Source organism: Planococcus citri, chromosome 4, assembly GCF_950023065.1.
Source record: "Planococcus citri chromosome 4, ihPlaCitr1.1, whole genome shotgun sequence".
NCBI lineage: Eukaryota > Metazoa > Arthropoda > Insecta > Hemiptera > Pseudococcidae > Planococcus > Planococcus citri.
The window spans coordinates 39,402,994-39,429,534 of NC_088680.1; the positions used below are offsets into that span (position 1 = coordinate 39,402,994).

At 34.7% G+C, this 26,541-nt stretch overlaps 4 protein-coding genes across 8 annotated transcripts in view; 3 read left to right on the top strand and 1 right to left on the bottom strand.

Moving 5' to 3' along the window:
* On the top strand, window positions 1-2,709 carry LOC135844157 (transmembrane protein 120 homolog). Its single transcript, XM_065362287.1, has 8 exons — window positions 1-404; window positions 477-595; window positions 667-834; window positions 916-1,008; window positions 1,081-1,298; window positions 1,372-1,595; window positions 1,676-1,780; window positions 2,286-2,709. The coding sequence occupies exons 1-8, from the start codon at window positions 333-335 to the stop codon at window positions 2,331-2,333; spliced, it is 1,047 nt and encodes a 348-aa protein (XP_065218359.1). The 5' UTR covers window positions 1-332; the 3' UTR covers window positions 2,334-2,709.
* LOC135844156 (obg-like ATPase 1) lies at window positions 2,083-18,487 on the bottom strand. 3 transcript variants are annotated; one of them, XM_065362285.1, is made up of 11 exons: window positions 18,311-18,487; window positions 4,379-4,600; window positions 4,248-4,308; window positions 4,050-4,177; window positions 3,808-3,980; window positions 3,661-3,738; window positions 3,492-3,589; window positions 3,276-3,416; window positions 3,096-3,192; window positions 2,895-3,017; window positions 2,083-2,825 (listed from the first exon to the last, which is right to left on the bottom strand). In XM_065362285.1, the coding sequence occupies exons 1-11, from the start codon at window positions 18,342-18,344 to the stop codon at window positions 2,712-2,714; spliced, it is 1,269 nt and encodes a 422-aa protein (XP_065218357.1). In that variant the 5' UTR covers window positions 18,345-18,487; the 3' UTR covers window positions 2,083-2,711. The 3 variants fall into 3 exon arrangements, with proteins under 3 accessions (XP_065218357.1, XP_065218356.1, XP_065218358.1); XM_065362284.1 differs by having other exon boundaries at window positions 4,248-4,304; window positions 4,375-4,600; window positions 18,311-18,331; XM_065362286.1 differs by lacking the exon at window positions 18,311-18,487 and adding an exon at window positions 4,694-4,861.
* On the top strand, window positions 4,996-16,986 carry LOC135844158 (uncharacterized). Of its 2 annotated transcripts, XM_065362289.1 has the most exons (13): window positions 4,996-5,980; window positions 6,083-6,134; window positions 6,206-6,272; window positions 6,355-6,491; window positions 6,586-6,763; window positions 7,070-7,366; window positions 7,563-7,658; window positions 8,316-9,200; window positions 9,317-9,433; window positions 11,882-11,989; window positions 12,528-12,651; window positions 14,231-14,329; window positions 14,408-16,986. In XM_065362289.1, the coding sequence occupies exons 6-8, from the start codon at window positions 7,219-7,221 to the stop codon at window positions 9,071-9,073; spliced, it is 1,002 nt and encodes a 333-aa protein (XP_065218361.1). In that variant the 5' UTR covers window positions 4,996-5,980; window positions 6,083-6,134; window positions 6,206-6,272; window positions 6,355-6,491; window positions 6,586-6,763; window positions 7,070-7,218; the 3' UTR covers window positions 9,074-9,200; window positions 9,317-9,433; window positions 11,882-11,989; window positions 12,528-12,651; window positions 14,231-14,329; window positions 14,408-16,986. The 2 variants fall into 2 exon arrangements, with proteins under 2 accessions (XP_065218361.1, XP_065218360.1); XM_065362288.1 differs by having other exon boundaries at window positions 14,231-16,986.
* A 581-nt stretch (window positions 18,488-19,068) lies between the features above and the next one.
* Sp1 overlaps window positions 19,069-26,541 on the top strand; it is a 105,508-nt gene continuing 98,035 nt past the window's right edge. The window contains exon 1 of one of the 2 annotated variants that reach the window (XM_065360890.1): window positions 19,069-19,332. In XM_065360890.1, coding sequence (XP_065216962.1) covers window positions 19,264-19,332 — 69 coding nt within the window. In that variant the 5' untranslated portion in view covers window positions 19,069-19,263. The other variant, XM_065360891.1, reaches the window with a different exon arrangement.

The following is a 26,541-nucleotide window of genomic DNA, read 5'->3' on the forward strand; positions in this document are numbered from 1 at the left end:
ATTTCAATTTTCATTACGTTTTGAGATAAAGTTCTCGAAAGTTGATCTTTAGTTTTAGTTTAGAATTAATGGAGATGTGAATTTGATCAGGTGATAATCGTTTAAAATCCTTGAACTTTTAGAAGTTTCTTACTTCAGGTCGAATGAAAACAAAAATGATAGAGGTTGTGATAAGAATAGGGCAAATGTTACCGGAGAGGTTATTGCTGAATTTGTATTGATTCGTCGATGGACATTAACTTTTTATCAGAAAAAGTGATTAAACTTCACGTCGATCGTTTCATATGTGTTGAATATTTTACCTTTAGTCTACTTTAAGTGCGACTTGCAACATGGAATACGATAAAATTGAAGATTGTGCGAAAAATTTAGAAGATTTGGATCAAGAATTCAAACAACTAGACGTAAGTGTTTTGCTTCGTTAATGCTACTGTGTTAATTTTATCCAGTTGAAAAACACGTCAACAATTTTCCAGGAGTTACACAAAGAATACGTTACAAAGTTAGAAGCAGTTGGTGAATTACAAGAAAAATGCGTCAAACAATTAAACCATCATCGGTATCGACTTGGAATCATATCAAAATCTTTGAAAAAGTAAGTCATATTGGACATTGATTGATTTTATCATTTTCTAGAAGTGACATTAAATGACCGATATTTTACAGGATTAGAAAAAAGAACGAACCGAATGAAGTGAATAAATTATTCAGTGAGATTTCTAAACGCAAGAGACAACTTGGCGATATCGAACAAGTGCTACCGAAACCAAATGGATTGTATTTGAAAATTATCCTTGGTAGATTAAACGTATCTATTTTGAATAAAAGTGACAGGTGAAGAATTAATACTTGATACACATTTCGAAGCATATTCTTTCAATATTCTGTCATTGAAATATTTTTTCATTTCTACAGGTTTCGGTATAAAGATGAGTATGAAAAATTCAAGCTAGTTCTTAGTGTGATTGGTTTCGTATTAGCTGTAATCAACTTGTTCACCAATGTTAGGTAAATATCGCGCAGGTATCTTGATCACGAAACTTTTTCATTTTCAAAAAATTAATCTGTTCTGATTTTCAGGGTACTTGAAATTATATTGTTATTTTTACTCGTATGGTATTACTGCACATTAACAATCCGTGAAAGTATATTAAAAGTAAATGGCTCTCGTATCAAAGGCTGGTGGAGATTCCATCATTTTATGTCGACCGTTATATCAGGAGTATTATTAATTTGGCCAAACACAGCCCCATGGTATTTATTCAGACAGCAATTCATGTATTTTAATGTGTTCATTAGTAAGTTTGATCCAGTAACCTATATCCAACCATTCATCCTCTTCGTTAACTAACCATCCTATTACTTTTTCAGGTATAATTCAATACTTGCAGTTTGTTTACCAACAAGGTGTTTTGTATCGATTAAAAGCCCTAGGAGAAAGGCATAATATGGACATTACCATTGAAGGATTTCACTCGTGGATGTGGCGAGGACTTAGCTTTTTGTTACCATTTTTATACGCTGGATATGCATTCCAATTCTATAATGCTTACTCTTTATATAAACTATCATATCATCCAGAAGCCACATGGCAGGTATGGCTCTTCATCTTCAATGTCAAACTTGTACCAGTCTTGTGATGTCTATATTTATACTTATAAACCGATTGTTTCAGGTACCCGTACTCGCAGTTTTATTCTTCGTACTATTTCTCGGTAACACCATTACTACTTCTATGGTTATACCACAAAAGCTTCAAGAACGTATGTGCAATAACAAAGTACGTATAAGTAATTATTCTTCACGAGATGATAAACAAATTACGCGACTACCTAGCGCTCATAAAAAAAAACGTCAAGATATGTCCTTATAACGTAATGTTTTTTTTTTTTATTACGAGATTGTCTATTGCACATTGATCTCGAATAATGTTCGGTCGTGATATTTTTTTAGTGTCGTTGAAGAGATAAGTGTACGGTCAGATTGGTTTTATTTGCGTTTCGTAATTTTGTTTTGTCATCATTCGTTTTTGAATGTCATCTAAATCATTGAATTTGTTCATCATACAAAATGAATAGAATATTTCGATTTTAAAATAAATTTAATATTATTTTTAAAAAAAATCGTACACAAGAAAAATTATTGAAATTATTACGGATTTGTACATTTTGGATGTTCAATTAAAACGAAAACTGGCCCTTCGATCGATCATTTAAAATATTCTCTGCTCGCTCAAAGTTCATAGGTCTTCGGCTTTTTACATAATCTTTGAATATTTTTTACAGGACGATCAACGAAAGAAAGCCAGCGACAGCGATTCTAAGGAAGATTGAAGGAGGAGCTAATCCACAAAAAATTATATCAAATCTGTTCAGGTAACTGCGATAAGAATCAAGCCGTACCTTTGTGATGTGTTGAATTTTTTCTCTTAATTCGTAATGGGGATCATCGTTAATAGATATTCGTTATTTATTTGTAGTTTATTTTGTAGATTTGTTATCGGAATATGTTTTTGTGTCATTTTTTTTCATCTAACGTAGAATTATTTATTATTTTGGCGGCGTATGTTGCTGTGTAAAAAACGCGTTAATTTTATACGTTTTGGCTAATGGTCAAGATCTCTTTTCTTTTTCTAAATTGGTGAATTAAAAAAGTAGTTTGCTATTTTATAAAACGTCAATAAAATATTTTTATTAATTCAACATCAGATATTAGGGTTTTTTCTTAGCATCTTTCAGTCCAGCTCCAGCGTTAAATTTGAAAAATATTATATCTCCGTCGTCAACAACGTAACCTCGCCCTTGTTGTCTGTATTTTCCGGCAGCCTGTGAAAGTAACGTTTAATAAGAAGTCACACACCAGAAGTTGCTCATAATACCCTTTAAAATACTCACTTTGACAGCATTTTCTGAGCCTTCGGCTTTAAAATCGTCAAATTTCATTACTTCGGCCATAATGAAACCTTTCTCGAAATCTGTATGAATTCTTCCAGCAGCTTGGGGTGCTTTGGTACTTTTCTACAAGTAAATTTTAGGATTTTAAGTACGAACTGACCGGATCAGTGGAGCACAGATGAAAAATATTAATCAACGTACTTGAATCGTCCATGCTTTGACTTCATCTGGACCAGCAGTAAAGAAATATTGCAATTGGAGAGCTTTGTATCCTTGTACGATAATTTTATCTAATGCACTTGATTGGAAGAAAACAAATAGAATCAGTACAAGATCCAATCCATTAATTTTACATAGATTCGTTATAAATCGTGCAATTACCTGGTAGCGTTCACTTCTTTTAAATATGCTTGCCTTTCATCATCTGGCATATCAAAGATTTTATTTTCAAATATCGCACTGAACGGTATGATAAGAGCACCAGGATCATTAGCATCGACCCATTCTTTAATTTTAGGTAGCCTAAAATACAACGAATATTGAAAGTAATATTCACTTTTCAGGTGTTTTGAAAGTCAAGATATGCACAGTACCTACCATTTATTTTTCTTTTTAATGTAATCTTTTTCGGAGAGATTTACCAGATATATCGCTGGTTTAGCCGTTAGGAACAAAAATTTGTTAAGAACTTCGATCTGAAAACAAAAATAAAAAAATGAAAAATACCATTTTTCTGAAGTCGGAAAATTGAGAGAGAATTCCTTACATCAGCAGCACTCCAGTCGTGAAATCTAATATGTTTTTGTTCGTCTATCAAGTGTGCTTTGATTTTCATGTAAGTATCCTAAAATTACGAACAGATTGTAATAAATTCAGTGAGAAAATTGTAGCACAAGAAGAATTATAATCTTACATATTCAGCTTTCAATTTCTTATCACCACGTAAGACATTTTTTTCTATTTTTTCTATAGCGGCTTTCAAAGTTTCTTCGTCTTTTAATAAAAGTTCAAGTTGTAAAATTTCCAAATCTCGAACAGGGTTTACGTCACCTTCGACGTGGATAATCTCATCGTCGTCAAAAGCACCTGAAATCGGTGAATTATTAATGAATCGAATAATGATAACGTTCAAGATGTTATCTATGATGTACTCACGGCTGAGGTAGAAAATGGCATCACAAGCCTTAATGTGCGATAAAAAAGCGTTACCGAGCCCTTGTCCTTCTGCAGCTCCTTTTACCAATCCAGCAATATCTACCACGTTCAAATACGCTGGTACTTTACTGTAATTAGAAAATAACTAAGTGATTATCGAACTTAATCAATCAACTCGTTAATGATTAGGCGACATACCTGGCTGGTTTGTAGTGTTCTACTAAATAATCAAATCGTGGGTCGGGAACTGGTACCCTACTTGCTGAAAATAATTCGCTGTTAGATTTTCCAAACGGTATAAATTAGAAGAGACATTTTGAGGTACTTATTTTCATTCGGATCGATGGTACAAAATGGAAAGTTTTCAGCTGCAGCTTGACTTTTCGTGAGTACGTTGAAAAACGTCGATTTTCCAGCATTTGGTAATCCGACGATACCGATTTTTAAATTAGTACCGATTCTTCCAATAAGTGGTTTCTTCTCAGGTTCTTCTTGTTTTTTCGGAGCCATGGTTGCTAAGACTAATATCTGAGTGTTACAGATGAGTAAAACTGTAAAGCAGAAGCGAAACACTCGATTAGACATGTTTTTATGCCGGGGTTTGAATATTAAAATCTGTGTGAGAAAATACGATTAGACCTTACCTTCAGCTAATTATAATTATACGAAACGGTGGTAACCGAAATGAATTTCGAATTTATTTTAAAATATTATTAGAATATACAAAAATCTACTCTAACATTCAGAATTCCGGAAAAAGTTTGAACTTTGAAAAAATTCCATGTTGACAAAAAATTTCTTGATTTTTTTGGCGTTGTGATATCACGTAGGAGTCATTTACACGAATGAACATGAACAAAAATGAAAATAATTAATTTGAAAAAGATTTTTTACACAATGTTATTTTTGATAGAAAATTTTTTATTATTTTTTTTCTCTCTGTCTTGAAGTAGGAGGTAGACCTACGACATAAGAGTACCTCTAGTACGGTTATTGACCGGATGCGGACGTTAATAACCACGAGGAGGATACACTGATTTGTTCAACGGATAATACTTTTATAACAAATTAAAACCCATGTACAGAATAATACGTTTATTATAATTAATATCTGTACAATTACATAAACATACATGTATTATTCTCTTCAGCGTTACTCAATAAGACCGACACCAATTATTCTCATTACCGTTCTCGGCTCGAAGCACTGGACGGGTTTAGGAATAGTAGCATCAGATCACAAGAGCCAACACTGGGCAACTTTTGGTAGCCCAGCTTCTTCTATATATATTGATCGGATACGTAACTCATCTGCGAGAAGCGTTCCGGCGCAGTACGTAGCGGTTCCCTGCACGCCCCCTACCCACTACATTGCCCCCCGAGCCGTCCAAGGGGTCACCTTGAATCGGCGCGGAAACCACGCAGCGGGGGAAGGGGGGTGCCACCGATCCTACTTTTCAATCAGAGGCCGGATAGCCAAAGATTTACAAGTAGGGCGTACTTTCCCTAGACCAATTTTTACAACAAATATCGAAAGATGGAGAGACTCGGTTCAAAGAACCCCCTACTTTAATTCTAATTTCATTAAAACAATAAAAAATTCTTAATACTAAGTATAAAATAACAAAAAATTGGCAAAAACGCCGGTCAAAAAAATAAAAAACATTACAACATAGTTAAAAATATCGACCGTACACAGCGCTATAGTAGCGTCACGATTACAAAAAAATAGAAGTTGGCAGCAGTGGCCGAAAATCAACAACAACAGCGTCGTGTTTGTAAACACGACGATAAAAAATGGTTGACAATTCCAAAATTTACAATTTTTTATCAAATTTTGAGTTTTTTACCCTACAAATTCTCGCTTAAATGCGGTAACTGCAAAGGACGATGTTGTCGACGATGTTTTTCGACGCTGGATACGATGACCGGTAAGTCTTCTCTTCGTAGCAACTGCTACTTTATACACACTTTTTTAGATGGATTTTCAAGATCTCATCTTTCTTACTCTGGTTTGTTTTTCAATTTTTTAGGCCACTCAACCGCATATTTCAGGATGACTCATCTCACTACTCATTGCTGCTGGTAAGTACTACATCTCACACTTACTATTGTTTTACTATTTTTTACTAAGATTATTTCATTTTACTTTACAGGTATTTTATCAATGGTGATAATTTCCATAGTTCAATTTGGAACCGAAGACTTTTCTCAATTTGTTTGGTAAGTTCACTCTTTCCCTCTCATGCTACTTCTATTTCTTTCGATACCAGAGTTTTTTGAGTGTTTTTATTTTTTGTTACAGAATTGAATTTTGATTTTTGCTCGGTATCTACGGTTGCTTTGGTCGAACGTTACGATGAAATGATTTTGGATTTTGCCTTTTTCTTCTTCGAGCGTTTTTGCGAGGTGTTTTTTTTTTTTTTTACGCATAAATAACAGGTACAATACTATTTATCGTTTTTTGTCGTTTTATTTGGTACGAGTTCTTATAATTAATATCACAGTTGTTTCTTGTTTTTTAATCATCTTCCAGGAGTTTTTCTAGCACGAAATCCGCCGGAAATACTTCGACCTTGTGCCTTGCTGGAATTGTTCGCTGCGATAATACCGTGAAAGAACGGTTAATTATTGTCACCACATTCACCGTCACCGGAGGTGTAATGACGTGCACCCGTACCATTTCTTGGTCTGAAACAGAAAACACATTCATCGTGAGTTGATTTTACTTTTTAATTATTTTGCACAATTTAAAATGAACTTTGTGTATAATTTTTCTAATCAAATTAGCATTAGGCGAGATGAGTTTATTTTCTTTTTTAGTGTGTAGTGTAATTATTGGTTAATTATGAATAAATGAGATGTGATTATTACTATTGATTCGTGCATTAATTATTTGTTTGTAATATGGTAATGAGATGAGTATTTTGCAAGCAAATGAGTAGGTTACTTTTTTCGATGTTTTTCGTGCTTATTACTTTTTTCTTTCTTTTACCTATTTACTTCTTTTTGTTTAATAGGTTCTGCGAGGTCTTCTTGACCTGCGTGATACACGATTTGGGTAGCTCGACCCCCGAAGGTACTCGGCATAGTTTTGTGGCGGTTGATTGTACGATTCGCAATATTGGTCAGGTGGATACCGATTGCCTGCATTTTGCTGATAGGTTTGATGGTTGGTTTGTTGGCGATTGGGCTGTCTGAACCTGTTGCCCATGTTCGGCTTGAACTTTCGCTTCAGTGGTCGTTGACCTTGCCCCCTGGGCATTTGGTGCCTTTGTTTTGGCTTTGGGTGATCGTATTTCGGTGGCTGTCGCTAGGTAAATATAAGATTTTTAATTAGAACATTTTTCGTCGTATTTTTCGCATGTTAGTAGGTACCTATTTGTTAGATTTTTTTCTTAATTAATTTTTTACCAATTTACCCGAGATGTTAGGTTTAGGTAGGTACCTATCTTGTTTTAATGGTTACTTTTTTGATACTAATTTTGAATTTTATTTTTACCGTTTTTTCAGCCGAGTTATTTTCCGAAGATTCTGACGATGGAGCCAACTTTTTTCCGGTAGCCAATTCGAGCTCTCGAAATAAATATTCGACTAAGTCGTTGGAAGGTACGTAATAGCCACTTTTTGTACGGTGCCATCTTCCTCCTCTAAAATCCTCGGTCGCAATTTTAATTCTTTCGCAACATTCTACCCTTTCGGCGGATTTTCCCCAATCGATTAGAATTGAATTGTATTTTTTGATCTTAGCATCAATTTCAAAATCACCCACGTAGGGTACCAAAGAAATACGCGTAAGTTCGACGTTCGGTTTTAATCCGTCGACAAATTTTTTCACTTCTTCGGCTACTTCTTCGGGTAACCGGTTTCGATTTTGGAAATCTTCAAAACCACACTCAATATAATAATGTTTCTCGGTCGTAGGTGGGCAGTTATCAAGGAAACTTTCCAACGTTGCTTTTGGCGCCACATATCCGACCATATCGTGCTTCACGTAATTTGCTACTGCACCTAACACTCCGTTGCCCAGTACTAGCCTGTGTCTCCAATACAATTTGTTTTCTTCGAAATTGTAGGTCCAGTTTCGAGTTGGCAAACGAATTTTCTTATCCGTTGGAACTAGAGTTTTTTTCAGTTCCTCATTTCGGTCTTTGAGGTCGTTGTTTTTCCTCATTAGTGATTCAAATTTCTCTTTTAATGAATCATACTTCGTTTTAAATTCGAGTGCTTTTAATCTTAATGACCGTTCGTTTCTTTCTGTTTCAGATGAAGTGAAACTTGGTGGCGAATACCCTGACGACGATTTCACCGGTCGCTGTTGTATTTTATCATCGTCGGAGTCGAACAATGATTCGACATGTTTGTTCTGGTTTGCAGTTAACGACGGCGAGACATTTTTGGCAGATACCTTCGGCAGTGGTGCTGGTGACTTCGGAGGTTTAGCAGTTTTGGCGGTTGCTTTTGTCGTTGGTTCGGATTTTTTCTCGGTGGCTTTCGATTGTTTCTCGTTGCGCTTCGCTTTTTTGGTGCGCTTAGACTTCTTTTTAGTTGATTTGGGTGAGTTTGGTTTTGTTTTCTTTGAAGATTTTTTCACTTTCTTAGATATTTTACGTTTTTTCACCGGTGACGCTAATTTAGATTTGTTTTTACGTTTTTTCAGAGGAGAGGTACCGATGATTTTAGGTATTTTAAACTCAGAAATCTTACCTTCGTTCTCGACGACGGGTATCTCTTCGAAAGAAGTACCAGCGATTTGCGTCGAATGGCGGCGGATCGGCGGCGAATTTTGGGGCGAATCGTCGGTCTCGGATTTCAAAAGCTTGTCTTCGAGTTGCTTGGCTGCTATCTCGTCGGTTTCATCTGGCTCGGATAATGATGTCGAGCTTGGAGATTTCGACGGTGACGACGACGATCGGTTCGACGAAGAGGACGACGACGATGATGACGACGACGACGAACTCGACGAAGAAGAAGAAGAAGAAGAAGAAGACGACGATTCCGAGTCAGCTTTTTTAGACTCTTGATACGGTGACGGTGATTTTTCCCGTTCATTTACCGGCGATACATTTAACGATTGGTTATTGTTCGATTCGTCGTCCATACTAGCAACAGAAAATTACAAGCCACCTTTTATCGATCACGTTTTATTTGGTAAGTTTTTTATTTTTAATTGAATTATTTTTAAAATTAAATAGTTATTAGCTTTACCTTGTAGATTTATTCGACGAATTGATCAGCTTATAGAACTAATTGAGTTCTTTTTCCAGAATTAACACGTAGGATTGGAACCCAATTTGGCGAGCACGTTTTCACGATGCAGATTTCGGTGGTGAGCAATTTTTCACGCTTTTTCCGCGAGGAAGAATCACTTTTATTACTCAGAGGTAATTTTCAACAGTTTTAATCACGATGTGAACAATAATTGCGCTTTTTAACACTTTATTTGCAATAATTAATTAGTAAAAAAAAACTTTTCACTTTTCAACTTGCACGAAACGTATATGTGAGCTACTAGGTAGGTACCTATTTCACTGACACAAGGCAACTGCAACGTTGTTGCGTTCTGCGTTCGGTTCGTGGTGGTTTACGTTATCATTGGGACTTGGGAGGTGGTTTTTTCCCATTGTTTGAGTTTTTCATAGTTTATTCCCAATAACAAAAGATAGATTTAGCTTGTTCCATACTGAGTACCTTTTGGATGAGGTGGGATTTTACTGCATTGGTAGCGTCTGTAGTTTTACACGTTGATAGGCACAGAACACTAAGTTCGTGTAACCTATCTTGTGTAATCTGATCGCTTACTTTTTGCAACCAGACTAAATCTTTTTCATCTTGACTTCTCAGTATGGTATGAATTTCTTTGACTTTTTTAGCAATTTTTATTTTTTGATCTTGTTCTCTTTTTTCTCTAATTTGTTTTTGGCGTTCTTGAACCAAAAGTTTTCGAGCTTTTTTCAAATTTTTCAAATGCTCGTGCAGTACAGGGTCAAGCTCCCTATTTGGTAATTTAAATAACCATTTACCAGTTGCTTTGTAATGGTTATGCGCTATTTCTTCTTCTTTTAATTTTTGTTCAGCTCTTTCTTGTAATTCTTTCATTCTTCTTTCTTCTTTCAAAAGCATATCAAAAAATGCATGCTCATCATCAATTTTTTCCTCAATTTTTTTCTGTTCTTTTCTTTCGGTTAATCTGGTCCTGTCATAAATTCTTTCTTGGAAGGGACGTTCGTCAAAAATGGATTTATAACGAACTTCATCCTCCAACATTCTTAATTGTTTTTTATTTACAAATGGGGTCATTTGGCGTACGTTGGCGATAGGCCTATCTTCTTGTTGAGTTGATTTATAATTTTGGACTCTATAACAGTTGGTATGTATTTTATATAGGATAACGTAGGGTCCCTTTCTTTTAGGATATAGTTTACCAGACACCATTTTATTGCTATCGCTTTGGCAATGGGTGTCTAGCATCACGAGGTCACCGACCTCTACTCTTTTTGCTACGTCATCGTTTTTGTTAAATTCTTGTTCATCTTTAATAATTTTTTCGTGATTTTTGAGTCTGATGTAGGTACCTATCTTTTCCATTTTGGTATTCGGATTTTCGCGTAGAATTACTTCTAGCTCATCCTCATACACAGCAGCCTTAGCCAAACGGTCTGCAATGGCATTTCCATAGTCGTACTTATGCCCCTCTACATACTTGATCTCGATGTGCTCAAATTGTTTTTTCAATTTGTCAATTTTTTCTAAAATTTCTCTGTTTAAAATTTCTTTTCCATTGCTTTTCCAATTTTTTGCAATGTACTGCTCGGTTCTTTTTATAGTATCGATTGCATATCGAGAATCAGTATTAATTTGCAATTTTTTATGATCAGTTTTTCTCAAAATTAATTCCATGGCCAATTCAATCGCCGTCAATTCAGCTACATTGTTGGTATTTTTTTCTACATTTAATTTATGGCTTACATTCTTTTTACCATAAGGTTTGAAACAAATTCCAATGCCAGCAACCGCATCATCGTTACCATTTCGAGTACATGCCCCATCAGTATATATATGAACGACCCCTTTTTCGATTAGAAGGTCATCGTCCTCTATATATCGATCATTTTGAATGTTGTCGAACGGTATGTAATCCAGCATCTTGGTCAATTTTTCTCTTAATTTGGAATATTCGCCATCTAAATCATATTCTTGCATTTCAAATACTTGGGGGTCGGGTTGTTCATTAAATGCCCCAATAATCTCATTTGGGGTCAGACCAAACTCAGTTGGCCGAAGGTTCATGACCTTCTCTGCATCACGGATATATTTATCCCAATTTTCATGGGTGTAGTGGTGTTCCTCTTCAAATTGCTCATTTATTGCAATTCTGAGCAATGTCCCCAATTCTCTCATCGTACGCTCACAGGAATTAGCTGGAGCATTGTACGGTGCAATGTGTGTACATTTTATTTTATTCTTTTCACAGGTGTCTTTCCATTCTTGGGAGATAAATTGGGGTCCATTGTCAGTAGTAATAGTTTGCAATTTATGCCCCAATGCTGCCAATTCGTCGCGAATTCTGAGTAATAAATCAGTGCAGCGTTCAGTTGTCATGTCGGGGGCATCATAGAACCAAGTGTAATGGCTAAATATATCCTTGCCAACAATGACTGCTTTAGAGCCACCTTCTTTATTTGGCAATGGACCAAAAATGTCCATTGTTACGAGTTCGCCGACCTCTTTGGCTACAATTTTAGAATATTGAGGATATTTTTTAAATCCATAAACTTTATTTGTTTTGCAAGTTCTGCATACATTTAATAATATTTGTATGTGTTTTTTAGCATTGGGGAAATAATATGTTCGTTCGAAGATGGTGGCTAGCCTGGCACTGCCAAGATGACCATACCAGTGATGCAGATAGTTCACCACTTCAGCAAACAAATTTTCAGGTAAGACCACCATGTCCTGCCTTTTTACTTTTCGATATAAAACACCATTTTTAATTATGTATTTATCTTTCAAATTTTTAATTTTGCTGTTTACTGCCTTTTGTCCGCGTACCTCTACTTTTAACTCCACTTTCCCGCTCCTCAGGACTTCTTTAATTTTACTCAGGTTATCGTCTAGGTCCTGACGGACTTCAATCATTTCTAGAGCATTTCTAAGGTTAGGGGGAAGTTTTTGTCGCGTAAAAGAATACTGGATCAAATTGCATTTTAAGGTCACTTCAGGGGGCATAGGGTCAAAATACCTTTTATGGTCTTTTTTGATCGAAAAATCGATATTAAAACTATTCAAAATTGTTATCCAGTATGCTGCTTTGATATGCATTTGCCCCACTGAACGTATTTTGTTTACCATTGTTTGCATACTGTGAGGTACATTGACCTTTCGGCCTATTAGCCAAATTTGACATTTTTTTAATACAGTAATTAGGGCCAAAATTCTTTTTTCAATTAGAGAGTAATTTTTTTGGTGTTTTTTCAGGCATGAACTGACAAACATGACGATGTTGTCTCGGTTTTCATCGTCCTTTTGGTAGATGACCGCATTCACCGTGTCATTGTCGTGGGCCACTTCAATGAAGAATTCGCGATCTGGATCTGGAGCAGTAAGTTCAAACTGTTGGCAAAATGCCTCGTACAATTGGTCAAACGCCCGCATATGTTTTTCTCCCCATTCCCACTTGGTATCTTTTTCAAGTAGGTCAGTCATTGGTCTTAAGATTGTTTGGTAATTTTTTATAAATTTGGAGTATAGCATAGTTAAGCCAGTTAGCTGTTGGATATGTTTTTTCTCTTTTAAAACTACTCCATTTTTCCTTTTTGAAAAAAATTTATTTCTAAATTTTTCTAATTTTTCCAATTTAATCTGCTGCTTTCCAATTTTATTTTTATCAAGTACATAGCCCAAATGATCGATTTTTTCTTTAAATAATTTTGTTTTATCGGCATTGAGTGTTAAGCCAGCCGCTTGTAGACGTTTTAAAAATTCAACAATTGCTGCAATATGTTCTTCAAAATTCTTCGATTTGATTCTGGCATCGTCTACGTATAGGTCTAGGTCTTTTAAACCATACAAAATTTTTCTGAGCATTTTAATAAAATAGGCAGCAGCAATTTTAACTCCAAAAGGCATTCTCATATATTCATAGGTCTGGCCATCGACCTTAAATGCCAAAAATTTCCAAAAAGCTGGGTGTACTCTCATTTGCCAGTACCCATAGTTGAAATCAAAGGTGGACTGGTATTTTACTCCGTGTCCACTATGTACAATTTTGTCCAAATTTGATGCCTCGTTAGGGTCATCTTCGAGCAACATATTCAAAATTGGGGGGTCTATACATATGCGAACTCTACCATCAGATTTTTCTCTGACTAATGTACTGCTAACATATTTTGAATCAGAAGGTCGAGCAATTTCATTTATTAACATTCGATTTAATTCTTCATAAACTTTATGCTCGTTGTGTTTACTAGGTATAAAATTGCGGTGTTTCCAATTGACAGAATCTGGATCGAATTTCCAATTTAATTTGTACTCTTCGGTTTTATCATACCCCACCTCATCTCGCCAAACTCCAGCGTAAGGAGAAATTTGCTCGATGGCATACATTTTTCGGTCGTACGTGAGGTTTGAATTTCGAATTTGTCGAATAATTTGGTCGAATCTGTTTTTTGGAGTTTCCACCGTTTCTTCGTACCTCTCTTCAACTTCGCATACATGGACTTTTACTTTTTTAACTCCATGTATTGCGTGTAAACTGTCTGCTACGAATTTTTTGTACCTTTTTTCTGGTAATTTTTTACATTTTGCACGACCTTTTTCCGTCGACGCTCCAATTTTTTCTAATTTCATGGTATCTCTACCAATTAGGAATCCACAAGGAAGGGTTTTTACGATGTAAAATGGAATTACACATTCGATATCTTTAAAATACATTTTAATATTTACAGAAAATGGGAATGTATTTTCTTTTTCCCCATTTGCCACAGTAATTACTACCCTATGCTTTGGAATTGCATATTCGATCGATTCTTTTTGTCTTTTCTCAATAACTTGCATCATTCTTTCGCTAATTAAATTTACTTCTGCCCCTGTATCTAACAAACCGCAGAATTTTTCACTTCCAATTTTCCATTTGATTACACACGTATTAGGTGGTTCATTTTCTTCTTTATTTTTTTCAGATTCCGCAGAATTTGCTGATTTTTGGTCAGCTGGAAGATCGCTGCTGGTATTGCTGTCAACTTGGGTTTTTTCAACTTCAGCTACTAGTACTTGTTGAGGTGACTCGGATATATTATCGGTTTGTACTGCCTTATTCGATGTTTTGTTATTGGTTTGCTTCTTTTTTTCTTTTTCAGCTGCTTCGAACTCTTCCATGCATTTTGTGAATGAAAATGGTTCGTTTGTTTGCTGCCGGGTGGAATTTGCCACTCCTGAATTGGCCACTGGAATTGAAGACGTCGGCTGTTCAACTGAATCGATCGGTGGTGTTATTACTATTTTAGGTGTATTTGATACGCTCGTTTGAGTTGCAATATTATTTTGTGCATTTTTATCGACGTGTTTTTCGCTTGATTTTGCATTTTGTTGTTGTTGTCTTTCCATGTATTCCCCTCCTTGGTCCTTGTATTTTGAATTTTCGAAAATTTGCGTCTTGGAGTTTAGGGTCGTAGCATTTTTTGGAACTACTTTTTTCGAATTTTTAAATTTTTTATTTTTATTCTTTTTTCTTCGATTTTGGGAGTCTAACTTCGCGAGTAAAATTTCATAATCGATTTGTTCGATCTCTCGACCCTCGATAATTTGTTCTACTTCGCGAACCATTGCTACGTGGCATGGTTTTAACATGTATTTTTTCATAGGTGGTTTATTTGATCGATGATTTTTCTCAAATAGGTGCCTATTAATTTTTACGTTTCCAAATTCGGTTTTTTCGATCGCGTTAGCTTGATTTTTACGAAGGAAAATGTCAGCTTGAGATGTTAGGAGGTGGGTTTTTGTAATTTGAGTGATTTTTTGAAACAATCTGCGCAAAGCAAGATATCTTTTCAACGTTTTCGCGTTTTTTCTCTCTTTTACATAGGGTAACAGTATAGGAAAATTAACATAGATGTTTTCACCGCCATTTTCGCGTATATGGTCGATAATATCGACCATATATTCTTCAATGTAGGCGAAGGGGGCGAAGAGATCGTTGACTTCGTCCTCCCCAATCGATAAAATTACATTTTTGTTGAAATTTTTCATTTTCTTAATATGCAGCCAATGCTGCTCAATTGTTCGGTTGTTTGAAATTCGATTTGCCACTGCGCCTTCTCCTATTCGGTCGTATATTTCATTTTTTATTTTATACGTCCTACCCCCACCTCTCGTTGCAGTCTTTTTGACCACATACATCGTCAATTTCCGTTTTTTGAGCCCCCAGGCTTAGAATTTTGATAAAACAGTTGCTCTGGGGTTGGTTGGGGAATTGATTGGGAGTTTGGTGCTTGAGGTGGTTGATTTTGGGGGGTACCATTTTGTATATTTTGAATGCTTAAATCGCCTCTAACACCTTGACCGGTTGAATTGAATTTTGGAGGGGGTTTTCTCCATTGTGTATCCGGTACATACGATCCATAATTTCCTCTTCCTCGATAGTTAAAATTTCTAACTCGTACCTCGTGGAAATTGGGTATAAAATTTTTACCTTTGTAATTTGAAACTCTTGGTTTCTCTTGTTGAATTTCTCTGGCTTCTTCTGTTACTTGGGGGTCAGTTTTTTGATGGAAATTTGTATGTACGTACTTCGTAGAATGAACGTACATAGCTAGATATTCATCAGTCACTGATTTCTTTGCCACAGTAAGTTTCTTCACGAGGTCTTCCTTAGTATTCAACTCTTCGAGGTTCATTTTATTTTGGATTGCATGGGGGATTTTTTCGAGAATTTTATCAATGATTTGCTCGGCTGTTAGTTTGGTAGCCGCTAACGTATCATACCACATAGAAAAATATTCGATATAGTCGGCCATTGTTTTTATTTTTTCGACATTATCGGTTCTAAAGTACTCAATGGCGGATTGTTTCGCCGTTTGGTCCCAATATAGATTTAAAAATTGCGGTATTAATTTTTCTAATTCTTCCCCTTCTTGAATTTTGGTTTCCCAAGCTTGTGTTTTATACTCTACACAAGAAATAAATAACATGCGACGATTTACAGGGCTTAGGTTTTGCTCAATCTCTTTTGTTTGAAATTGTTTAACAAATCTGACCGGATGGTGTATCATTTTCTGAGTGAACATCGTAGCACTTTTTCTGAAAAGTTCAATAAAGACCAATTCAGATGAAGATTTCTCTCCTCCTGCCTGTGCCACTCTCGCTTCAGCACCTTTCAACAAGATATCTACGGTCTTTTTCATTTCTTGTTCATTGTTTTGCCACATAGTAGTACTTTCAGTTTTTAATTCGTCGATGATAGAATTTTTAAAAGATACTATTGCTTCGCCTACGTCTTTATTCGTTTCAGTACACCATTTTCCCATTAATTCGTTGACAGATTTATCAACCGAAGATTCCAACTCTTTCACTTTTTCATTGTGTTTTGCTAGATAGGTAGCTTCGATTTCTTTTACCTTCTCATCTAATTTGGTCTTATAATTAGTCTCTAGCTCAGTTGCTTTATCTTCGAATTGCTTCTTAATCTGGTCTTCGATTAATGTTTTAAAATCACTAAACTCCTGTTGAGAAACCATTTTGATTTTATTTTTTCTGGTTTTTCTATGTATAGGTAGCGATTTATCAATCAAAAGATTACTACGGTGCCTACGAATTTGTGGTGGAGTGATTCTAGCAGGACTTGAATCTTCCACTAAAAAACGACGCGGGGTATTATTTTTATCCGTTTTTGATTAATTTTTTAATTGTTCAATTTCAAGAATAAATTCTTGTTCGGATATTCTTGCGTTTTTATTGCAAAGAAATAATACTTTATCAAATATACTTTGATTTTTTAAGCCTCACGTTGTTGGATTAATTTTTTATTAATCGTGGGCGATTTTCTCAACAAATTCATTAATTTGTAAAAAATAAATCCGTGCCTTTGTCGAGCGCCAATGAAGTAGGAGGTAGACCTACGACATAGGAGTACCTCTAGTACGGTTATTGACCGGATGCGGACGTTAATAACCACGAGGAGGATACACTGATTTGTTCAACGGATAATACTTTTATAACAAATTAAAACCCATGTACAGAATAATACGTTTATTATAATTAATATCTGTACAATTACATAAACATACATGTATTATTCTCTTCAGCGTTACTCAATAAGACCGACACCAATTATTCTCATTACCGTTCTCGGCTCGAAGCACTGGACGGGTTTAGGAATAGTAGCATCAGATCACAAGAGCCAACACTGGGCAACTTTTGGTAGCCCAGCTTCTTCTATATATATTGATCGGATACGTAACTCATCTGCGAGAAGCGTTCCGGCGCAGTACGTAGCGGTTCCCTGCACGCCCCCTACCCACTACAGTCTCTTTGTCTTTGGTGCCTTTGGTGGCCTATTTTAATTATAATTTGATGGATGAAAAATAAATAATTATGATTTTTAAAAAAGAGCAAGAAGGAGAAGCAAAGCAAACGATCGATATCGAAGCTCGGAATTGAAACTGAAAAGTAAAATGAATGAAAAGTGAACATTTTTGATTTAAAAATTTTTAATTTTTAATTTTATTATGTAATTTTGAGATTACGGATTTGGAGGATTTTCGATTTGATTTTGCCCAATCAATTTACTCATCGCATCGGCCATCGCTCATCACTTTAGTCTTGGTCAGTCATCACTCATCAACTTATTCGCATGTACCATCGTGAGAGCGTGAAAAAGAAAATATGAAAATAAAAATATCATAATAATATAGGTATCTAAAAGGATGTGATCAGTGATCATCAATCAGAGCTGTGTCTTGCTTTGTATAGCTATAGATTATGATAAGTTATGCAAGAGCAGGAGCAATGAGAATGAATTGCCCAAATTATTTCATATTTTTCTGTCATTCATCACGATGGTCAAAAGAATAAGTTTATGAAAGTTTGAATTCCCAACAACATCAGCAAAATTAGGCACCTTCACGTCTAGTTTAGTGATCGAAGAACGGAAGAAGAACCTCTATTCTTGAGAATGAAACTAAGTAGCCTATGCCTATACCAAATAAAATATATTTAAATTCACTAAACAAACTGAGAAATATTTTGTGAAATGATGATCTTACTGGAGAAAATTTCTATCACATGATCGCTGTACATTGAAATAAAAATAAAATTCAATACCACTCGGCACTCGTTAAATTACTACATTAATGGTAACATGATAGCACTTTAAAATGAGATATCTAGAACTTCAAAATATTCAATAAAGTTCTACCTCTGAGCCATCTGCAATTTAAATGAAATGTACGTAGATAGTAGGTACGTAGAAGAATAAAAATTTCACGTCAATAATCATACTCCATCTCACTGAAGTAGAATTAATTTTCAGCTACCTACTTTGATTAATGATTATGCGATTAAAGAACTGTCAGAGGATAAGCTATGCCGAGTAGGTACCTATCTTGTAGATTTTTAACGATGCGAATCAACGTTCTACCAACATCCGCATTTTGGTAATCAATAAAAATGTTACCCATCGAATTTGAATCGACGTGATTTGCAAACTTATTAATAAGTAATATCTTGATTGCGGTTAAATCGACGACAGTTTTTTTTATCGGTATCAATGACCAATTTGTAAAAATAATATCGAAATTCCAGCAGCAGCTCTCTTTAATAAACTACCCGTTGATACTTATTTAAAAATTACACAAAAGATGGCGCCGTTAATCGGCCATCGAATTACAATCGCAAGCTGTCATTAAATGGGTGGTCTTATCGGTAATTTTCTCGTATTCTCCTTAATAAATAAAATATAGAGGAAAATAGAAAGAAGCGTAGGGGAAGATAATTATCATGTACACTGTGTACACGTTCGAGAGTGGAGCTGGCCCGTGCGAAGTGTAACCAAACGTGTTAACCGCCAACGAGAAATTTTAGTTGACGGATTACAAAGGATAAAAAATATAATTTATATGCACATTTTTTTTCGGTCTCTTTGCATAGTGTATGTGTGCGAATGTTAATGCGTTTTTCGAATGACGGTTTGGTTTCGATTTCGTTACTATAATAATTTATGGAAGAATCGGTCAATCGGAGCGATCACGTTCGGATCAAGCATCAGAGACACACTGACGAACTGAACGTGAGTTTTGAATTTTACGTTTCCACTATTTAAAATTCAAAATTTGTAAAAAAAAAACTGATCGACGATCGCAATTTTCTATTGGGGTTCGCCTTTCTTTCTCAATTTTCTACGTTTTTTACGTTTAAAGCGATGAGTGTGCATTCTCAATATACTTCTGGAAATGTTTTAATCCAGGTACGATTTTTTTTTGTGCTATACTTTCAGTATTTTTGTTTTGAATTAGTAATTATGTTTTAATTGATTTGTTTCAATTGTGTGGCATTTATATGATTAGGATGAAAAGAGCTTCGTCTCGATAAAATTTGATTTTAGTTTCTTACAATATATTATTCTTTATAGGCCAAGTTTACATACTTTCATCACAGCTCCTGAAAATTATGTATATAGGCAACCTTTTAAACCTAAAAAAGGGAAAATATTTTATTGTTTTCTCCTCACATTTTTTGAACTGTCAGTTGCACTTTTTAGTTTTTCCAAATCATTTTCCTAACATTTTTTTCATCACATTCTCGAATAATTTTTTAGTAAAATTTTCCACAATCCGTTGAAATTTTTACCTCTTTTGTCGCCTCAACTTGTACCTACATCGGCTTGTTTTTATCATCGTTGAAAATTACCAAAAAAAAAAAAAAAAAAAACTAGCAGATGTTTTCTCAGCGATAAGAACCTTATTCAAGGCCAGTTTTTTGAAAAAAGCCCGGATAGTCTATCGAGGAATAATTTTCGTTCCATTTCCCATCTGTTATTCGAATACACATTTGAATATTCAATCCTGATAAAGAAACAATCACACTGGAAACTTCATTCACACCAACCGCATTATTACAGGTACCTATCTACTTAGGTGCTTAAGAACACCTTATCTCATAATATTCCTCACCTGCTCGACAGAACGGCATGGCACATCATATCTATCCCTTCATTGGTAAAGTTGATACTTACGAAATTCTATCAAATTTAACTCGTAGTATTTAATGACAAAAAGCTCGAATAATTAAACCGTTCATCGGTCGTTATAATTATTCAAACCAACGAATAAATTCGTACATTCGAGTGCTTTGTACAATATGCAAGTGTTGATCGAAATGGTAGTACCCATCGTCATGCCCATGCCCATGCCCATACCCATTTCTAATTGTGAATTTAAAAACGCGTGAAAAACCTGCAGCACAAGGCAACCCGCCGAGTTTTTCGGTCGTGTGTGCGGCTCCCTTGATGATTTCGATACGCGCGAAATTAAGTTACCGATGAGTTACGACGATATTCGACCACCCAGCGACGTTCCAGATCCCCATTTACAACTGTCAATTTTTCTAAATTACTGTTTATTTTTAAACTCCGCTGTGCTTGTGCGATTTGCACGCTTGTTTTTTCTCCTTATATGCTCTAGCTCTGTATATGCCTGGCTCATTGAACAGGTATTGGGAATAGTTGAGAAGAGAGGGAGAGAAAGGGTATTTGCATTAAAGGTGTCTTCGGTAAAGGGTTATTGAAGGGTTGAAATATTATTTTTGATGATTATTATACCGCAGTTCCATCCACTTCCAGACGTGAGGTGTGTTTTATCGTTCGTACTCGTACATAGTTCAAACGCACCTTCTTGTAGGTAAATTGTTTTTTTTTTTTTTTTTTTTTTGAAATCTATGTTTATTGATTGGACGATGAATGAATCTGAAAACAAAAAACAAAAGATTAAGGGCCTGCGTTCGATTATTTATGTTGAAGTTGAAATGCAGAAAGGTGTGTTTTTTGGTGTGTTTGAAAAATTCACCATCACTAATTTGAAATAATTCGAAATTTTCAGAGTTGAAAATTTAAATTATTAATAACAAACGAAAACGTGATATAGGTACCTATTAATTTTTGTTTTTTACCAGCTTCAATTTTCAAATTTATTCCTCTATAAGTTGAATTTAAAAAGCTCTACATATTTAACACCACTTCCTTTATTTTGAAAAAATCGTGTTTTTAAAATACTTTTTCTTGATTTTCCATCTTTTCTTTTTCTAAAATTTCAATAATTGAATGCATTTAAGGCAAGCACAGAATCCAGTTGAAGTGATTTTTCCTTTTTTAAAAGTTTTATTTTAAAAATGTTCCAATTCAATTTAAAAAGCTCCAAGTAGGTACATACCTATTTCACATTACTCCTTCGCCCATTATTTAAAAAAATCATGTTTTTAAAATACTAAATACTTTTTCTTGATTTTACATCTTTTCTTTTTCCAAAATTTTAATAATTGAATATTTTAATACAAATTACATATTTAAAGTGAGTACAGAATCCAGTTGAAGTGATTTTTACTTTTTTTAAATTTTTATTTGAAAAATGTTTCAATTCAAGTTTTTTTTTCATGTTCTTGGTGAAAATTTTTAAATTACAAAATCTTTTTTTGGAGAGAGAGGAAGAGTTTGTTGAAAATAATTCGAAGACCAGCCTTTGAGGCGGTGCGTGGTTAGAAAGTCGAACTTTTTTGAAAATATTTTTCACAGCAAATTATGAATTTTTGAAAAAAATTATTCTACAAAAGATGAATTGAAATCTGAAATGTTTTCAGTCTTCTACATTTTATTTTAAATACTCGTACCTACCTACCTAATTATTTTTTCAAAATATGAAAGGCAGTAAAATTTTTAAAAAAGTTTGATAAATTTTTGCAATGAAATAAATAGCACTCCAATTAAGAAGGGATTAGCTTATTCTGAGCTTATAATAACCCACATATTTGTCTAAATGAAAGAGCATTTTAAAGAAATTTTGCAACAAATAAAAGAAACGAAATTCATAAATTTTCTCCTCTAAATAATTAATGATGCTAGGATGAAATGAGTGAGTACCTATATCACTCATACGTACCTAAATGAAGAAATTTTAATACCTAATTTACTCGTATTATTCCGATGATTCAAATGAATCATTTTTTTTTTCTATATTTTTTTTCACTCGTAACTTTTTACTTTAAAAATAGCTTCAGAATGACAAAATTAAGTACTTAACTTTAATGCTGGAAATTGTTTTTAAATTTTAAACTTAATTCAAATAAAAAATTATCTTTGATGGATCTACGATTTAGGGCTAAAGCTCTACACGAAATTTGTTTTAAAATCTCTGAATAATATTCAAAAAAAAATCCAAAAAATTGAAATTAAAGTCAAAAAAAATGAAAACTATCTATTGTAGCATTAATTTTATTTTTGTTGAGCAATAAAAAGAATTACTCTGAGTGCGATTTTCATTATTTTTGAAGGGGGACATGTGGCCATGTTGAGTAAGGAGGGCCGGTTTTACCAAATTCAGTGGATACCATCATTTTGAGTTGAAAACTACTCAAAAAATTGTTTAGCTTCGGAGGTGCCCTGGGGGGAGGAGGATTTTCGAAAAAATTATTGCCAACAAAAAAATAATGTTTTTTTTGTTGTATTTTTCTCGACTTTTTGAAACTGGAACTACTTAGGTATGGTATGTATTCCAAAATATATTTTCCCAGTTTTAGAAACCATACCTATCTCTTGATGTTTACACATTACTAGTGCAAAATATTTTAGAAAAAACACCTCTGGAAATGAAATTTTTTCCGATCCAGTGACTTTCAACTCAAAATTAATGTCTCCACCGAATTTGATCAAAATCCTCGATCATTTTTTTCACCCAAATACTACCCATAAACAGGGGAAACCTAAATGCTCGAATTCCTATCGAGTATCAAACCCTGTAAAACTTCAGTCTTTCATCACTCATGGAAATTTCCTCTATTTTCACCCTCTTCGAAGAAATTTCTCACTTCTAGTAACTAAAGCAAGCATACAGCTCCTTGTCGCAAAACATCGGTCGCGATGACGACTCGAATAGTGTGGCCATGCCTGCTATAGTAAGCTATACGTGGCTCAATCAAACGATAGCCATACTCCATTTATAAACTATTCATTTTAGGAACTCATTATTATTTTATTGGTTACGCTTGTTCAGAGTTCATAATATAACCTACTACCTACAATATCTACATATACATACGCTACAAACAGTACACGAGGTATTGTAACTCTACCTATAGAATATCTAAATTTTAGAAATATATATTATGCGAGTAGTGTTGGCGTGCATCAGCTTTTTCAATATGTACGCCATCACCAGTCACTCTGCTCTTCGAAATGTAGACTACCTATATACTCGTACCTATAGCTTATAGGTTTACGTTGTAAAATACAAAATACAATTATACTGCGAGTTGTGTTTAACGATTGCTGTCTCACACGTATACACGTACGCACGACACAATGTTCCTTTGCGGTTAAAAATCTGTCTGATACTCACATTATACTCGACTTCTGGTAAAACCAAAATTGGCCTTTTCAATTTATCTACGTTAAAAAAAAAGAGGGCATCGAAAAATCCTCGTAGAATATAATTTTCAAATCTGAAGTTTATTTTTTCCATTTTCAACACACCAGAAGTCAGAACACTCTGGTAATCATTAGCTCAAGTATAGGTACCTACCCAAGCAGCTCGATTCTGGATTTTCTAAAATAAACTGACCGAAACGTTACCTTCTTAACTAAACGGTATTAAAAATTGTGAAAAACTACAAAACTGACGGGTATAATTAACTTTAAAAACGTTGGAACTTAATATGGAACTCATGAAGGAATCTGCACCTATTACCATAATTTCGATACAGATACTTCACCGAGCGGATTCGGAAATCGAGTCTACTCAGCAACACGTTCTTCTATTTAATTAGTACACATGCAGTATAAAATTTAACCCAAATGAATTACTTTTTTTTTCGGACAACCAAACGGCAACGCTTCATTAATAGTATACGGTGGTTAATTTTAATTTACCTAACCAGACCGCAGCGAAATTCGGAACGAAGATCGCAACGTTGTTTCCGAGTGATGTTCATGCGGATCATCATAGTACCCAAAAAAAAAGTATCTACCAGTGCAAAGTATATAAGAAAAAAAAAATCTCCAACAAACTAATAATTTTCAGGTTATTAAAAAGTAGAATTCTTTTAGTTTTAAATACGTTTAAACTGTTCTTGGTTCTGTGTGCAATGGCGCCCCTATCATTAAATCTTGAATTGACAAGCGTATATTCGACCAACATTGTATATTTACGTGTATATTTGAAGTACTACATACCTTACCTAGGTAGTACACATACAACGTTTCGCGCATGCAATTTTACCGTGAGAATTACCAGTTTAAAAAAGAAAGAAAGAAAACCCTACTTAGCTAGAATTTTAACGTTGTTATAGAAAACATCTAGAGCCAGGTTTCCATTTAAATGTAACTTAATACACATAAGGCGTTTAAAAATATACGCATACCGGCACGCAACCTCCGCATATACCATACAACAAGATGCAACAGCAGCTACAACAACAGAAACAACACCTTATTATGTGAACTCGGAATACCAACAACAATTGTATTAATTAATTATATCCGAACGGATTAAAACGAGCTACATTGTTGTAAGCTCCGCATATGCAACTTGCTGCACACCTCAAAGTCAACTCTGCAACATGCAGAACATATTGGGCTACTTTTGTCTGATGCCATTACTCAAAAAATGTACCTACCTGAGACATGCAACCCCGTTACTTCTTCATTTTCCCGCCCTTTTTCTAGGATTAAAAATACCTACAAGAAATTTGAATTTTAAATAGACCATTTTAAACCCCCCCCCCACCATCCTTAATATGCAACAATTTTTCTAAACCAAGAGTACCTAGCTCTTTGTGATGAATTTGGGAAGCTGAAATTTTGGTTATGAAGGTTTTCCAAAAATCATCAAATTCTGTTGAAATCAGATCGAGGTTCTGGTGTGATTTATTTTTCAAGTTTAAGATGATTTTGGGCTTAAGTAAATCATTTTATAGGAAAAATCTCGAAAAATTGTAAACTGCAATTCTTTCTACCTCCCCTCTTTCACCCAAAGTTCCTCCTTCGGTAATATGAAATTTGGAATTCGATCATCTTAATTACCTGTAATTTAACCAAAACGCGATCTGGTGGTTAGTTGATTAAGGTGTTAGGAACGATGGCACGATAACATACACTTAGGCTACACACATGTGTGTAGTGTACACCCATTAGTCCATATTACCTATACCTACGTATGCTATTAGAATAATAAATTTAATGAGCAAATTTTCAAACATCCTTTAGACAACACTGCTTCGGGTTATTTACGATACGATAGAAAACCTGCACCGAGCTGAAACCAGACCATCGTGAAATTTTCCAATCGAAATAGTTGGCGAAAATATGCAGTTATCGAGATGGGATAATAAATTTGACGTTTGCTGGAAGACTTATATGTATAGGGTCTCGTATGTGTATAAGACTGTTTAAGATTGATAATATCTCTATCAAAAGTGGCCACATATGAATATCTACGCTAGATAATATATTATGAGCATTAGACACGTATGAATTTTTTTTTCGCCATTTAATCAAGTCAGGTGACTCGAGACGTTTGAAATTAATTTCTGGAGTAGGTAGGTGTAGGTTTTATTTCATATTCAGGTGTATACAGACTACAGAGTGTCCTATCAAGTGTCGTCAATGCCTACATATGGCACAATATTTGTTTCAAGCCAGAAACAGGACGTTTCCCTCTGCAAATTCAAAAATCTTTTTCCATGCCTTTTCTTTTAGGCCTCGTATCTCCCTTCCAGAGACACCTAGGAGGCTGAAATTTTTTCTGGGTAACTTAATTTATAACTCAATGAAGATCTTCGCTGCTGAATTCGGTCAAAATCCGCCGACTTTGTTTGGGGCGATCCATCCTAAAAACTACGTATGATATCCTTAGGATTCAAATCGGAAAGCTCAACTTGAAACTATTGTTACCGATAAAAAATTAGATCGCCTCCATCTTTTCATTCAATTTTTGAGAATAACTAATCAAGTATATATTTCACCAAAAAACGAAGAGAAAAAAATGTCATAACTCTCCATTCGATTTTTTCATAAATTCAAGCAATTTGTGAGCTATACATATTAGAGAATTTAAATCACGGTCAAATTTTTAATCATTTGTTTGAGCAGCTGATTTCATTTTGGGAGCTGCCTTTGAGTATCCACTCCACAGGGTCAAGTGGGTTATTATTTTGAATCTTCATTAGTCAAATTTTTGTAAAAAAAATGGGCTATTTGCGGTAGGCCTGCAGTAGTTTTTAATTTATCTATAAG

Bases quoted from the DNA above. Each gene is read 5' to 3' on its own strand.
- LOC135844157 (XM_065362287.1), top strand. From the start codon at position 333: ATGGAATACGATAAAATTGAAGATTGTGCGAAAAATTTAGAAGATTTG. The intron at 1,009-1,080 runs GTAAATATCGCG...TCTGATTTTCAG, and splicing joins AACTTGTTCACCAATGTTAG to GGTACTTGAAATTATATTGT. The intron at 1,596-1,675 runs GTATGGCTCTTC...CGATTGTTTCAG, and splicing joins ATCCAGAAGCCACATGGCAG to GTACCCGTACTCGCAGTTTT.
- LOC135844158 (XM_065362288.1), top strand. From the start codon at position 7,219: ATGGTTGGTTTGTTGGCGATTGGGCTGTCTGAACCTGTTGCCCATGTT. The intron at 7,367-7,562 runs GTAAATATAAGA...CCGTTTTTTCAG, and splicing joins ATTTCGGTGGCTGTCGCTAG to CCGAGTTATTTTCCGAAGAT. The intron at 7,659-8,315 runs GTACGTAATAGC...TTTCTGTTTCAG, and splicing joins TTCGACTAAGTCGTTGGAAG to ATGAAGTGAAACTTGGTGGC.
- LOC135844156 (XM_065362285.1), bottom strand. From the start codon at position 18,344: ATGTACAGCGATCATGTGATAGAAATTTTCTCCA. The intron at 3,739-3,807 runs GTAAGATTATAA...TCGTAATTTTAG, and splicing joins AGAAATTGAAAGCTGAATAT to GATACTTACATGAAAATCAA. The intron at 3,417-3,491 runs GTAGGTACTGTG...GTTGTATTTTAG, and splicing joins ATTAAAAAGAAAAATAAATG to GCTACCTAAAATTAAAGAAT.